The sequence below is a fragment of the Anas acuta genome, chromosome 1 (assembly GCF_963932015.1).
Source record: "Anas acuta chromosome 1, bAnaAcu1.1, whole genome shotgun sequence".
NCBI lineage: Eukaryota > Metazoa > Chordata > Aves > Anseriformes > Anatidae > Anas > Anas acuta.
Genome location: NC_088979.1, coordinates 21775918 through 21790385, shown reverse-complemented (window position 1 = coordinate 21790385; position 14468 = coordinate 21775918). Strand labels below are relative to the sequence as shown.

Genomic DNA, 14468 nt, shown 5'->3' with positions numbered 1-14468 from the left:
AATGCACCGTAGCAGCTTGCAGAGCCTGCAGGAGAGCACACAGAAGACCAATTCTGTGCTTTTCCAGCTCTGTCACTTTGTGCCACCCCCTTACTTGGCCACCCAGCCTGCTCGGCCCTCGGGTCCCTTCCTCCCATCCTGGGGAAACACAAGGACTGCCCCGAGCTGCTAGGAGCACGTCAGCACAAACCGGTGATTCACGCCGGAGGAATCAGCAGCATGTTTTTATCGGGTGTTAAAATGTTTCTAGAAACGTTCCCGATGTTTGATCTCGCTCGGTGTACCTTCCCTCTGAGAACAGCACGCTTTGTGTACATAGCTTTGTGAAAGATGTGAAACCCTGCTTCCTCCCAGAGCAGCACGTGCTCGGATCCCCGTGGCAATACCCTTAAACTCAGCGGGCCCTGCTGTGAAGGAGCCGGAGCAGATCCCAGCTGATCCCTGCTCCAGCAATCTGCAGCACCAGGGGCCAGGAGGAGTTCTGGGATCACGAAGCCTAGCTGGCGTGGTGGCATCTCCTCCCCAACGGGGATTTTCTGGAGGCATCCTGCTCAGATGGCAAATGCTCACTTGATGTGCCAGAGAAGCACACAAAGCTGGGTTCCTACATCCAGCCCAATAAATTAAAAAGTACCTGGGCACTGCAATTAAATCAGCTGGACTAACAAACTGCTGCATGGTCCACAGCCAGCCTTGGCTGGGGCCAGCTATTTCTTGTCCAAGGAACTCCTGGGCACGGTTTGAGTGTTCGTGCAAGCAAGGGGCTGTTCCCAGGACACGGGCTGGGTGCAGCCAGTCTGCTCTGGGTGGTGACAGAAAAGTCGCCTGCATATGGGCATTTTGGTGGCCCCAGTGCTTAGGAGTGATTGGAGCTTTTCTCTACTCACTGCTGCAGATGTACTCCAAGATTTATAAGCGGCATTGAATTCATAAGGCAGGTCAGGAAAGACACTCCTCCTTGGGCTTTTCCAAGAAGTTCTGGATAGCTGGAGGTGTGAACACCCCTGCTGAAATGTCCCCTCCTTTCTGTTTACTTCCTTAGCAGGAAGGCAGGTGGTGCCATGGGTGGACTTTAAGGTCCCTTCCAACCCAAACCATCCTGTGATTCTCTTCTTCCCTTTGCAGAAGGGAATTGCTGCCTGTTCCTTCACAGCCTCTCATTTCCACACGGCTGTGCTGCAGGGCTGGGAAAGGCTCCAGGAACACGTGTTTTTAGCATTGGAAAGGTTTGGGGTTACAGCTGGGGTTGCATTCTCAGTCTGCAGCACAATCCAGCCATGGTCCCTATTCCCCCAGCACAACTGCTGAGCAAAAATACCTTCTGTTCACTGACTACAACACCCAGCCCTTTGCCTTCTGCCTGCCCCTTCACTTCTCTCTCTGCAGAGGCACTGCCCCTCTGTAACTGCCCTGTGGAGGAATTCTGGGTTGAAGTCAAGGGCATCTGAGAATGAAAAAGGAAAAAGGAAAAGGAAAAAAAAAAAAAGGAAAAGAAGGGAAAAAAAGAAAGGGTAAAAGGAAAAGAGGGAATGGAAAAGGGGAAAAGGGAAAAGGGAAAAGGGAAAAGGAAAGGGAAAAAAGAAGGAGGAATGGGAAAAAAAAAGGAAGGAAAAAAAAAAAAGAAAAACAAAAAGAGAAAAGAAGAAGAAGAAGAAGAAGAAGAAGAAGAAGAAGAAGAAGAAGAAGAAGAAGAAGAAGAAGAAGAAGAAGAAGAAGAAGAAGAAGAAGAAGAAGAAGAAGAAGAAGAAGAAGAAGAAGAAGAAGAAGAAGAAGAAGAAGAAGAAGAAGAAGAAGAAGAAGAAGAAGAAGAAGGGAAAAGAAGGGAAAAGAAGGGAAAAGAAGGGAAAATAAAAGAAAGGAAATGAAAGGGAAGGAAAAAGAAAAAGAAAAAGAAAAAGAAAAAGAAAAAGAAAAAGAAAAAGAAAAAGAAAAAGAAAAAGAAAAAGAAAAAGAAAAAGAAAAAGAAAAAGAAAAAGAAAAAGAAAAAGAAAAAGAAAAAGAAAAAGAAAAAGAAAAAGAAAAAGAAAAAGAAAAAGAAAAAGAAAAAGAAAAAGAAAACCCCGTGCAGGACACCTGGTGCCTGCTGGCGGCGCGGCGCCTCCCGGCGGGGCGCGGGGCTGCGGGGGCCGGGTGCGGCCGGCAGGTGGCAGCGGCGCTGCGGGAAGCGGCTCCTTCCCTTCCCTTCCCTTCCCTTCCCTTCCCTTCCCTTCCCTTCCCTTCCCTTCCCTTCCCTTCCCTTCCCTTCCCTTCCCTTCCCTTCCCTTCCCTTCCCTTCCCTTCCCTTCCCTTCCCTTCCCTTCCCTTCCCTTCCCTTCCCTTCCCTTCCCTTCCCTTCCCTGCCCTTCCCTTCCCTGCCCTTCCCTTCCCTGCCCTTCCCTGCCCTTCCCTGCCCTCCCCTCCCCTCCCCTCCCCTCCCCTCCCCTCCCCTCCCCTCCCCTCCCCAGTGCCTGCAGATGTATGATCGGTGAGGAATGAAGCCCTGGCACCTCTAGAGGCTGTTAGGAACTATTGGGTGCGTTCCCACAAGGATTTTCCAAGGGGTTATTGCTGCTCCTGGTCCCCCGGCACCTGATGGCTGGGCCTCCTCTGGGAGGAGGACATCCTGCAGCTCTCACTGGTGTGTGCCTCACCTCACGTCTCAGCGCTGGTCCAAGGGGATGGGATAAAAGCAGCCCTGGGAGCAAGTGGGGCTGTGCTGGAGCCAGACATAAATCTGCCACCCCGAATGTTTTTTTTTTATCTCCTGCATCACTGCAGCTTTCCTGACAATCTCCAGCGCCTGCTTCCGAACCCATTGCAGTGATTTTTCCCAGGCACGGTGGGGCAGCTAGCTCTCGGAGACTTTTTGCCAAAAATATCTTTATTTAGAGCCCAGGGCAAACTGGGCTGTGTGTACCTGATCTGACCTGAGCAGGGGCAGCTGGAACAAGCCATGCATCGAATAAGGGCTTGATGCCAGCCCACGGAAACCCAAAATGGGAATCTCTGCTGGAATCCCAACACTTCCCCTTAGCGCTTGGATCGGGAAGGCTGTGGAGATGGCAGAGCAACCTCCAGTGCATCACGAGGTGGGATTAAACCTCAGCATGAAAGGTGCGTGCTGCAGTTAGCAGCTAAGGAAAACACACAGAGCACCTTGTGTCCGTACGGTGACTTGTTCCCTAAAAGCAGAGCCACGTTCCCTGCTAATGAGCTCACTGGCATCGTCATCCTGTAGCTGCAGAGGGCTTGGCACAACATCATTTACCTTTTTCTTCACTTTTCTTGGTAAATATCTGTCTCTGGCTTCTCCCGCACAAAAAATCAGCTTCCACCTCTGCTTGCCTCGCCTCTGACCCCTCCTGCTTCCAGCTGCCACCTTCCTGATCCTTATAGGTCCACCCTCTCCTCCTACTTCTTTTGGGGCTCCGTGGAAGCTGCTCTTGCCCACATCCCTCAAAATCTCGTCCTTTGCCTTCTTGGGAGACAAGGAGAAGGGGAATAGATTGCCTTCCCCACGTCCACGGGACAGGAACAGAGGGGATCCTCTCCCCCAACCCCACTGCTTGGCAATTTCCATTCTTGGGATAAAAACTCCAGCTCATGCAGCGCACAAGAAAATCAGAGCGTGCTAGTGTGCCAGCTTATCTGGAGCAATGTCACCTCACGCAGTCTCACCCTTAGCCAAATACTGACTCACCCGCAGGGGTTAGCAGCGGGAGAGGAGAGAGGGCAGAGCAGATGTCAGACCTGCCCTCGCTGCTGGCAGCTCTGCGGGGAAGAAAAGGCACAGTTTTGAATCAGAGGGACTTGAGTGGTCGTGTTGAAGGGTATTTAGGAGCCGGGGTGTGAGGTGACTGCTCGCCCACCGCTTGCCCCAGGAGAGCTCAGCTCCCTGCCAGGAGGGGCTGCTTTGGGAACGTGACTCCGGAGCCCCACGTCGCCGCGCCCAGCCCAGGCTGCCGGCAGGTAGCTGTTTGCTTTTCCCCGGAGAAAAGCCCAGGGAAGTGGTGTTCAAACACAGGGCTCTGCTCAGGCTGCGAGCTGGTGTCCCTGCCCTAGCTCAGCGCCGGCCGTGGGGCTCCAGAGTCACTCCTGGCAGGGCCCTGGTGCCCTCAGCTCTCCCTGAAGAGAGATCTTTTCCTGCTTCTGGCTTCTTCTGCCAGTGAAGGCACTAACCCCTACTTGCCTTGGGGAGGGACACGGAGGACCTGAGGCTGCCACCAGCACCAGATGATTGTGCCCAGTCCATCTCTGTCATGAAACAAAGCCCAGAAGCTTCTTCTTTGGCAGTGCTCTCCAAGTGAGATGCTCTTCAGGTGCCTCTGCTTTGGACTGGTTCATGCTGCTCACACTCCTCTCTCAATTTTTTTTCCCCCACTACATTTTTGGGTCATCTATGATAAACATATTCATTTCCCAAGGCATCTGCCTCTTGTGCCCAGTGGGTCCTGGTGAGCAGAGCCAGAGAGGAAGGCTCCTGCAAAGGTGAGGTCCCACCTAAGGTCACCCTGGTTGGCAGCAGCACAGCAGCAACCTCCCCTCCTTCCAGTGCTGCTGCTGAAAGCTGAGGTTTCCTGGAGCAAGCCCAGATAGTAGGCAGCAAGACCAAATAGTAGAAGAACCACATATTTGGGTTTTCTACTCCATGACAGAGGCTGGCCAGCCCTGACTCATCCTTTGGGCACCTGGGGACAGAGAGGAATGGAGATGACATCCCAGATGGATCAGGGAACAGAGGAGCTGAGTGTCAGGACAGCGAGTGCCATGGGGAAAGGAGGTAGGGAAAGGCAGAGCCTGGGAAAAGCCTTGGCTCCATGTGCTTTTCATTCTGCTTCCCCATTCCTCATGCTCACGGCTAAGGCAGAGCTGCGTGCATAGGCACTGGTGAGGTGCACAGCTTTATGGGGTGCTTTGTGGGGTGCAGGAACCAACAAGGGGGGCAATGAGGCAGCTGTGGGTAAATGGAAGTGGATAATGTTCACCATTTCTAACATAGGAAATGCAGCATTTTCACTTTTTGATGGCCTCCCTAGATGTCGAAACAGATGTGGTCTTGGTGGTGCAGAAATATCCTTTAGATCTGGTTGTTCTTAGCCCCAGGGTAGGAGGAAGCAGGGATGGAGCTGCTGTTCTGAGCCAGGGGGTATGGGAAGCCTGCGTGTGCATGTACATGTGTGTATGGGGGGCTTACATGCACGTCCCCAAAACCTCCCATAAGAACGATACAAGCAGCCAGGAGTGCTGGGAGCCCCATGGCATTCCTGCTCCTGTGGTGAGCAGCCAGGTTAGCCCTGCAGCACAACGCTGAGCTCCCAGCCAGCCCTGCCCCTTACGAAGGCCAGACTTCAAGGTGCATCGCCCAGCCCTCCAGCCTGGCTTTGGTGGTGGCTGTAGGGCTGTAGGGCTGTAGGGCTGTGGTCATGCTTCAAGGCACCACTGCCTTCCTGAGCCATGTTTCCTCTCCCAGCCTGCAGCATCTCCCCTCCACAACGCCCATGGCAGCGGCAGCAACCGCAGCGTGGGAGGCAGCAGGCTTCAGTGGAAAAACTTTCACACCTTTGGTTAAATCACCGCTTTCAGCATTGATTTATGGGCATCATTATTCATACAGGGCTGCAGAAACGCAGCGGGGGCTGCTGGATGTGGCCCCAGCCGAGGGGTGGCAGCCCCCAGGCTTTTCGTAGCTGTGTGCCATCAGCCCTGCTTGGAGACAGGAGAGGGAGGCAAATATCCCTTGTGAAAACCTGATCCAGAGGGTTAAAGAGAATTAAATATGCATTATTACAGTTTCAAAGCAGGGGAACATTTCCTCGGGGAAAAAAAAATAAAAATGGGTATGTCTGGACACCTGATTTTGGTGAGATGACACGGCACAAGAGCTGTAGCAGCCTTGTGAGCCCCCATGCCTTCCACCAGGTTACCTGCAGCATTTACCTCGGCAAGGTCCCGGGGCTCTCTTGATGCAGCTAAATCTAAAATTTCCATCGGTGCATTTGTAAGAAAGATGAAAAAAAAAAAAAAAAGTGCTAAACCCATCCGCTCTGCCAATTCCCCAGCGAAAAAGACTTTATTCGTTAAAACTAAATCATGCAGGGCTGATTCTGCTTTCACTCGTAAAAATACCTCGACCTCGCGGTCGAACAAGTCGGCAAATTCTCCATTTGTACAGCAGTGCACAAAAAAAAAAAAAAAAAAAAAAAGAAAAAAAAAAAAAAGAAACCGAACGCATCACACTAGAGAAAGGGCAGGCAAAATTTCTGCTATTTGCCCAGTGAAATGCCCTGTAAGGATCTTAGCAGGAGATCTTGGCATTTTGTGTGATAGATTTCATTTTTACAGCTAGATCTATTTTTGCAGTGGCTTCCCAGTTGCAATTTCAGTGGCAGATGTTGTAAAAGGGACGTGGAAATTGTTCCGCGGAGCGTTTCCAGTGACGGGCTGCTGCAAAGCGTAAATGGTGCCGGGAAATGCTGGGGTTTAGAATGATTTCACGGTCCCCCAGGTTTGGGAAATGATATTTTAATTAATATGGTGGCTTCGTTTCTTAAGCAGAAGGGCTTTATTTGAATTTTGCTCGTATAATCACTAGCAAAGTCCTCACTCATTGGCTGCGTTTAGGTGAAGAAGGACACACAGGCTTGGGCGAAAAATCGCTCATGCAACGTGCAGGGAAAAAAAAAAACAACCAGGAACGTCCCTGTTCGCACACACACATTAATGCCCCCAAAAAAGAAAGAAAAGCAAAAGAATTACACCTTCAGCGCCAGTCTCCACCTTTCCTTATTGTTAAGCGTTTTATGCAAGACGGGGAGAAAAATAATAATAATTAAAAAAAAAAGTGTGGCAAGCTGCTGCTTCTCCCCCTTGTTTTCAGCCGTGGTACTGGGAACATCCTCTCATCAGGACTGTTGGGACGGGCCTCCTCACCTCTTCCTCACCTCGTCCTCACCTCCTCCTCCTCACCTCCTCCTCCTCTTCCTCCTCCTCCTCCTCTTCCTCCCCAAGGGCCCTCCCGGGGCCGGTCCCCGGAGATGCTGCGGGGTCTCGCCGCGCCTCCCGGTGCCTTCTGCCGGGGAGAGCTCGGAGCTCCGCACCCGTTTTTTTCTTTTTCGTTTCCAGCTTGGGCGCGAGGTCTTAATTTCGATTAAATTCACTGTTTTTTTTCGCAGCGGCTGGGGAGAAAATCTCGGCGCAACGAGCAGGGAGCCGGAGGAGCCGTGCAGCCGGGAGGCACCTTCTCCCCGAGGCTGGGTTCATGAGAGAGAGGAGGATGAAGAAGGGAAGGGGATTTTCTTTTGAAGGAAAACATCTCCGGGACCAGCCCGGGGCACGTCCCAAACCCGGCTGGCAGCTGCCCGCTTTCCGCACCAACGCCCCGGGCGGGCAGCGCAGCCCTGCGCGCCCCGACAGTGCCCGCATGGAGAGGGGTCAGGCACCCGAAATGGGGCATCGGGGGGGTCTCAGTCCTGCCCGCAGGACCAGAGGGCTTATTTTTTTCCCCATCTTTTTCTTTTTTTTCCCCGTCTTTTTTTTTTTATTTTTTTTTTTATTTTCCCCCGTCTTTCTCTCTCTCTTTTTTTTTTTTTCTTATTTTTTTTTCTTCCAGACTCCAAAAGAAAACGAAACAAAGCAGATTTCCAAAGAAACGACCACTAGTCCGGTCTCCTGCTGGACTTCTCCCTAGAAGCGATGTCCCGGAGCCTCTCGAAGCGGCGGGGTTGGCCTGGGGAGGCTCCGCACCTCTCGGCCCGGCTCCGCGCCCCGCCGCCCCCCTCTCCGCACCCGCGGGCACGGCGGTCCCAAACCTGGCAGGGGCAGCCTCCAACTTATTTTCCTTCGCTGTCCCCACCGCTCCGTGCTCCCGGGGTCGCCGTCGGTCCCAGATCCGCCTTCCCCGGGGGAAGCCGCCCCCCGACGGGGGGGACGCGGCGCGCCTCCATCGCGGCCCTACAGCGCGCACCGAGCCTCTCCTCGCTGCAGCCGCACGCCTTTCGTTTTCTCGATTTTCTCGGGACGGCAATTTCGGGGGGGGCAGGCACCCAGTTTCCCCGGGGGAAGGCGGGTGACGGCACGGTGGCGGCGGTGGGGGGCCGGCCGCCAGCCCCCTCGGCTCTGTCCCCCGGTGCCAGCCGCTTCCCCGGCTCACCGAGAGTCCTGCTGCCTTCGTGGGGGCAGGTTGGGGGCCAGCAGGTCCCTGGAGGCCCCCGAGGGCATGTTCCCGGGGGGACACGGCTGCAGCTCCTCTTTACCCTGCAGATCTCCGGAGGACACCACACAGTCTTGCTCGGGGTCGTTGCTGTTGGCCGCCCCTCGCTTTTTATCCTCTTCCTTCTTCCATTTCATCCGCCGGTTCTGGAACCAGATCTTGATGTGCCTCTCCGTCAAGTTCAACATGACGGCGAGCTCCACCCGCCGCGGCCTGGAGATGTACTTGTTGAAGAGAAACTCCTTCTCCAGCTCCAGCAGCTGCGCCCGGGTGTACGCCGTCCTCGTCCGCTTGTTCTCCTCCGGCTCCACCACGTAGGATCCCCCTGGAGAGAGGGGGACAGGGGGACAGTCAGCCCCGGCCACCTCGTCGGAGAGGGGGGGACACCGCCACAGTTGTGGGAGCACCCCCCGGGGCTGCGCTGGCCGCGGGGCGCACGGCGGCTGTTGTTTTCTGGCGATAAAAATTTGGGGGAAATTTGCGGGGAAACGGCGTCCCTCGGGGACGGAGACAGGCAAAGGAGCCACAGAAATTAATCAATTAAATAAATAAAATAAAAAAATAAGAATTTTTTTTTAAAAATAAAATGAAAAATAAATCTGCGAGCGCCAAAGAGCTCCGGTAATACGTCCGGTATAATTTGTGTTAGATATGATTTAAAATAAAATAAAAAATATAAAAATGAAGAACAACAAAATGGAGTTGGTGCGTGCCAACCTGCAATATGTCGGGTGTGATTTAAAACAAAAGCAAAACTATATACACATAAATAATAATAAATAAATAAATAAATAAATGGGGTTTTTGCGCGCCAAGCGCAAGAGACCAAAATAAATCGTAATTAAAAAAAATAAAAATAATTTTAAAAAAAAGGAAAAATAATTTTAAAAAGGAAAAATAATGGGGAAAAAATAGTGAAAAACAAAAAGGAAAACATAAGAAAAAGAAGGAAAGGGAGATGGAAATGGCACGGGACACGTTCAGGGTTGCTGTGGGTGCCCCGGGATTTCCCCCCCCGTGGCAGTCCCGGCCCTTTGCCAGCCTTCGGGGAGCCACTGCTCGGGTGCGGGGACCGCAGCCTTGGGGACCTGTGGCTGCCACCCGTCCGTGTGGCCAGGTCGGCCGAGCCCTTTGATTTCTCGTTCCCGGAAACTGCGACAACGGCGACATCGCCATGCCCGCGACATCGCCGTGCCCGCGACGGAGGCCGCCGCTGGGCCGGGGTGGCGAGGGCAGCAAGAAGGAGCGGGGATCGGCGTGGAAATGCCACTGCCACTGTCACCAGGGCTTGGAGGCCTGCTGGGGACACTCCTGGTGCAGTCTCCAGGACTCAAAGGAGATGTGAACAGCCGGATTCAAGCACCCCAGGGCTTTTCCCACTCGGCTTTCCCCCGCTCGGCTTTATATTCCCATGGGCCATATTTAGGAAATTACAGCTCTATAAATAATATGAAAAACTATAAAAATAGACGTTTTCACGTCTGTAAGAGGGTCTGTGCGTGGCCCTTCAGACTCGGCACCGTGGCGGTGCAGCCAGCTGCCGGGACGGGGCAGTCCCGCGGGTCGGGCACGGCGGTGCGCACCGCGCCGGGCTCGGCCAAAGCCCCCCAGGGAGATTTTTGGGCTTTTACCCCCTCTCAACCCCCATGATAAAATCAGTGCAGCCGCCCCTCGGACCCACGGCCGCGCAAATCCCACGCGTGTCTATGAAAACTGAAGGCTTATAGGGTTTATAGGGTTTATAGGGTTTATAGGGTCTACAGGGTGCGGGTGTTCTCATCCCCTGCCCTGCTGTGGCACAGCCCTGGCTGTGGCCCCTCCTTGTCCCCCCTCAGGAGGGAACAGGGCAGAGTTTGCGACCTCGGTGGGGCAAGTTTCGTTTTGCTGAGATTTTTTTTTTTAATAAAGAGGAGAGGAAAAAAAAAAAGAAGGGGTATTTTGAAAGTTCGGCTTTATCATTTTCCTTCTTTTTTTTTTTTTTTTTTATTCCCCCCCACCCCAACCGATTCATTCAGCCCTACAAGCACTCCTCCCGGCCACCGGGCACCGCAGCCTGTCCCCTCTCCCCCTCGCTGTGTCCCGGGCACTTCCCAGACTGTTTCACGGTGATTTCAATACCCCGGTCCCTTTTTCAACTGTCTATTTGAACAAAGCCATTAATATAATATTTGCCCTATAGGCGTGACAAAGGCGCAGGACACGATAACATTGTGCAGGGAGAGACAGAAATATTGTTCCGCAGCGGAACTTTCTGCCTAGATAGAGTTTCTTCCCCTCGCTGGCACCTCTGCTTCGTTTGTGCATTGTTTCCCTTGCCCCCGGTTTTAGGTTGTAAAGGCGCAATTCCGGGGAAAAACCCGCGGGCAGGAGGCGGGGGGGGGATATAGGGACAGCAGGGAGCCTTAGGGACACCAAGGAGCCTTGGGGACAGCGGGGAGCCTTGGGGACATTGGGGAGCCCTGGTGGCTCTCCCCACCGCGAGTTTATCGGGGGCAAATAATTCGTGAAATTTTGCGTGGGGCTCGGGCACCCCTCTCTCCCCCCCAAAAAAAAATGATGCTCGTGGGGTTTTGGCCCCCGTGGGCTGCGCGCTGCCGGCTGCCACCCCCGGCGGAGGGGACCCCCGGGGAGGGTGGGCATGGGGGGGGGATCACGGCTGATTTTGGGGAGGTTTTCTGCCTGCCGAGGGAGGGAGAGAAGAGGGAAGGGGGTGGCGGCGGGGTTTACCTGCCCACTGTCCCTTCCAGGCGTGCGACTTGGTGGACTTCATCCAGGCGAAGGGCACCTGCACCCGGGGCTCCTCCATCGCCCCCCCGTCCGCCCCGTCGGCGAAAGGCAGCGCGTCCTGGTGGGGGGGAGGAAGGTGGTGGTGGTGGTGGTGGTGGTGGTGATGGTGCAGGTGGGAGACCCCGGCATCTTCCGAGATGGGAGGCACCTCGTAGGGGGAAATATCCGGCGGGCTGCCCTGCTCCAGCGCCCCTAAAGGGCCGGGGTACGGCGTCTGCTGCTGCCTGCCCATGTAGAGGCAGGCGGGGGGGCTGGCGTTGTAATCCTGCGCCTGGCCCCCTCTCTGGAAGGCGCACGGCTCCTTGTAGAGCTGCGCCGAGGCGTAATACTGCTCCTCGGCGTTCATGGCCGGGGTTAAAGGGGGGGTCTCGCAGCTAGGGACACATCGGGCTGCTCTCGCTGCCGGCCGCGGGATGCCTCTTTGACAGCTCGCCGCCCCGTCGGGCCCCGCCGCCCTGCCCGGCTCCCCATAGGCGCCGTCCCCCCCACGTGAGCCCTCCCGCAGCCCTCCTGGGCGGGGCGGGACCCATAAGAGGCCACCCGGGGTGGCCCCGGCCCTATAGACCTTCCCCCCCCCCGTTACCCGGTCCCCCGGACCCCCTCTGCTCCCTCCGTACCCCAGAGCAAGAAGCCCCCCCCCGCCCTGTCGGGGTAGGGGGCAATGAGGGGGTCGGGGAGCGCCCCGACATGCGGGGCTCTCCGGGAGGGGCGGCCCCAAAATTTACGCTGTCCTTTTCCCGCACCGCTTGCTCATCCCTGATCCCATCCCGGCAGATCAAAACCTTTTTATTTTTATTTTATTTTCGGGGGGAGGAAGGGTAGGGGGGGTTGGCGTCGGGGCGGATTTGGGCTGCGGGGGCAGCTCGGGCACGGATGCGGCTGTGGGAACGGGTGCCCAGGGACAGGAAAGGTGCTTGGGGTCTCCCTCGGGGGGACCCCAAGTATTTGGGGGGTCCCCAGGGGGCCAGGAGCAGCTTTTTGCGCACCGACCCCCTACCCTGAGGGGGGATGCGGCCGTCGGGGACCACAACGCTATCGCCAGGGCGAGCGATAGGCGGCGGATTGTTTGCCGAAGGGGTAAATTTGGGAGCCTTCCCCGCGGCTTGGGCTGCAAAGTGTTGACCCTCGGAGATAATCTGCTCCGAGCCGCTGCCGGTTGACTTGGTGACGAGGCTATGAGGAGGCGGAGAGCTACCCAAAGGGACAAAGATCAGTTCCCTGCCTCCCTGCGCTCGGCCCGCCGGCCGCTCTCTGCTCAGGGGCAGGCACGTTTCCTCCTTCTTCTCCTCCTCCTCCTTCTCCTTCTCCTCCTCCTCTCCTCCTCCTCCTCTCCTTCTTCTCCTCCTCTCACCGCCCTTTCCCGCAGCTCCGGGCATTTGGCTCCAGGCTCTGGCCGCAGCCGTCGGGGCGCACCGTGGCCGCCCCGTCGAGGGCCCGGCTCGGTTCGGCTCGGCCCGGTTGGGACCACGCATCCCCGGGCAAGCAGGGAAGGAGGCGCCTCGGTCCCTGGCTCAGACGGCGGCTTCCGAGGGATCATAAAAGCTTCCCAGTCCATTACACGGAAAATGAGTTTCCGCTATGAATCCATTCGGGCCCCCCATCTCTCGGAAAGCACACCGAGCCTTTGATTCAATATTGAGCCATTAAGCAATTGCTTTCCCAAGCCATTTAACAGCAGCTCTTATGGATAAATAAACAAAAAAGGCTGTAAACCAATTATAGTGCGGATAGTGAAAAAGTATTTTATTAGCGGGAATTACCGATAGGCATCGCTGCTCCTCCGGCTGCCCCCGCCGGGAGCCCTCCCTCTCCATCCCCTGGCATGCCGGGCTGGGGTACGGGCCCTGCATGGGTCCTACAGCCCTATATGCTCCCCTGGGGCTGCTGGAAGGCACAGGTGTCCTCCGATCCCATTGGAGACTTATTCCATGCCTACACCTCCAGCCCCTTGCCCTGAGCTGCAAGCTGTGGGTTTGGAGCCCCCCAGGGCTCTGTGCTGCCAGTGGGGTTCAGCCAGCCCCTGGTTATGGGGGCACAGCCCTATCCCCATGGGGAGCCCAGCTCTGCGCTGCTCCCCGGAGCATTTACAGCCTCGGTTTTTCCACGGGGAACCGGTGTGGACAAACAAACAGGCGGCCATAAAAACCAGAGCAAATTGATTCATCGCCAGGGAGGACCATTACCCGGTGTCTTAATGCGGTCCTCTCTCTATAACGAACATTTCTAAATAGAGCAAACATTTCCCCCTCCAAAGCAAATGAATTTCGTATAATTTAGAGCTAATTCTCTTTCATTCTGCCTGCGTGAGCAGGCGATAAGGGCACGCTTTGCCGTGCTAACAACAAGGCGGTGAGCTGCAGTGCAGGAAAAGAGCCCCGCTGGCCATCCTGGTGTGGGGGACCCATGCTGGTGTTTGGGGTGACAGAGTTCAGCAATCCCAGCAGGGAGCACACACATAACACAGCACCCAGCTGTTTTCCCAAATTCCCAGAATTTTCTGCTCCAGGGATTTTCTCAGCTGTGTGGGCTTTAATTCTTCCACTGGAAGGGCCTCAGGATGGGTAGGCATGGTGCAAGAAGTCAAAACGTGCAGCGCTGACCCTGTAGCTAATATATGGCCACTGTGAGGCCAGTGGCACTTGAGTGCTTTGAACAGTGAGCTCAGGGAACTCCTGCAGCTCCCAGATGGAAGGTTCCCCTGCCCTGAATCTCCAAGCCTGAGGAGAATCACAGAATCATTAAGGCTGGACAAGACCTCCAAGATGATCTGGTCCAACCATCCCCTACCACCACTGTCACCCAGCAAACCATGTCCCCAAGCACCACGTCCAACCTCTCCTTGAACACCCCCAGGGACGGTGACTCCACCACCTCCCTGGGCAACCCGTCCCAGTGCCTGACTGCTCTTTCTGAGCAGAAATGTCTCCTCATTGCCAACCTGAACCTCCCCTGGCACAGCTTGAGGCCATTCCCTCTGGTCCTACCACTCGTTACCTGCGAGAAGAGGCCAACCCCCAGCTCCCCACACCTTCCTTTCATGTAGTTGTAGAGAGAAGTTGCCATCCTCAGGGCCATCCTCAATCTCTAGGGATCCATGCAAAGAAAATACATCCGATACACGTGATATATTTATTCAAGCTGATAAATGCACAATAGTGTTCAGTGTCTAACCACTGAAAACAGCAAAAGCAAAAGTAAGCGAGGTGTTGCACAGCAGAACAAATTACAAGGGGTTGGATCTACCTTAATGCCAGGCTGGATGTGTGCTCCAGGCCTGCTAGAGGTCCTGGGTTTTACTCATTTTGTGAAGATTTTACAGGCCACAGGAGCTCCCAGAGATTTTGAGGGTGTCTGTGGCTGCCACATTCAGCTCATCCAGCTTCACCCTTGGAGACAGGATGCTCACCCATTCAACTCTGTGTTGTGATCCATGAGCATGGTCCTACAATGAATAATGTGGTTGAAGTTCATGCTGAGAACAGCTCTAGCAGGT

General features: G+C 54.9%; 1 protein-coding gene across 1 annotated transcript; it reads right to left on the bottom strand.

The window, feature by feature from the left end:
* Positions 1 to 6522: 6522 nt before the first annotated feature.
* Positions 6523 to 11472, bottom strand: PDX1 (pancreatic and duodenal homeobox 1). Its single transcript, XM_068672223.1, has 2 exons — positions 10916 to 11472; positions 6523 to 8513 (listed from the first exon to the last, which is right to left on the bottom strand). Exons 1-2 carry the CDS (start codon positions 11319 to 11321, stop codon positions 8125 to 8127), a joined length of 795 nt encoding a protein of 264 aa, XP_068528324.1. The 5' UTR covers positions 11322 to 11472; the 3' UTR covers positions 6523 to 8124.
* Positions 11473 to 14468: the final 2996 nt, after the last annotated feature.

Excerpts from the sequence above, each read along its gene's own strand:
- PDX1 (XM_068672223.1), bottom strand. The coding sequence starts at position 11,321 with ATGAACGCCGAGGAGCAGTATTACGCCTCGGCGCAGCTCTACAAGGAG. Across the intron at positions 8,514-10,915 it reads CTGGAAGGGACAGTGGGCAG|GGGGATCCTACGTGGTGGAG; the intron begins GTAAACCCCGCC and ends CCCTCTCTCCAG.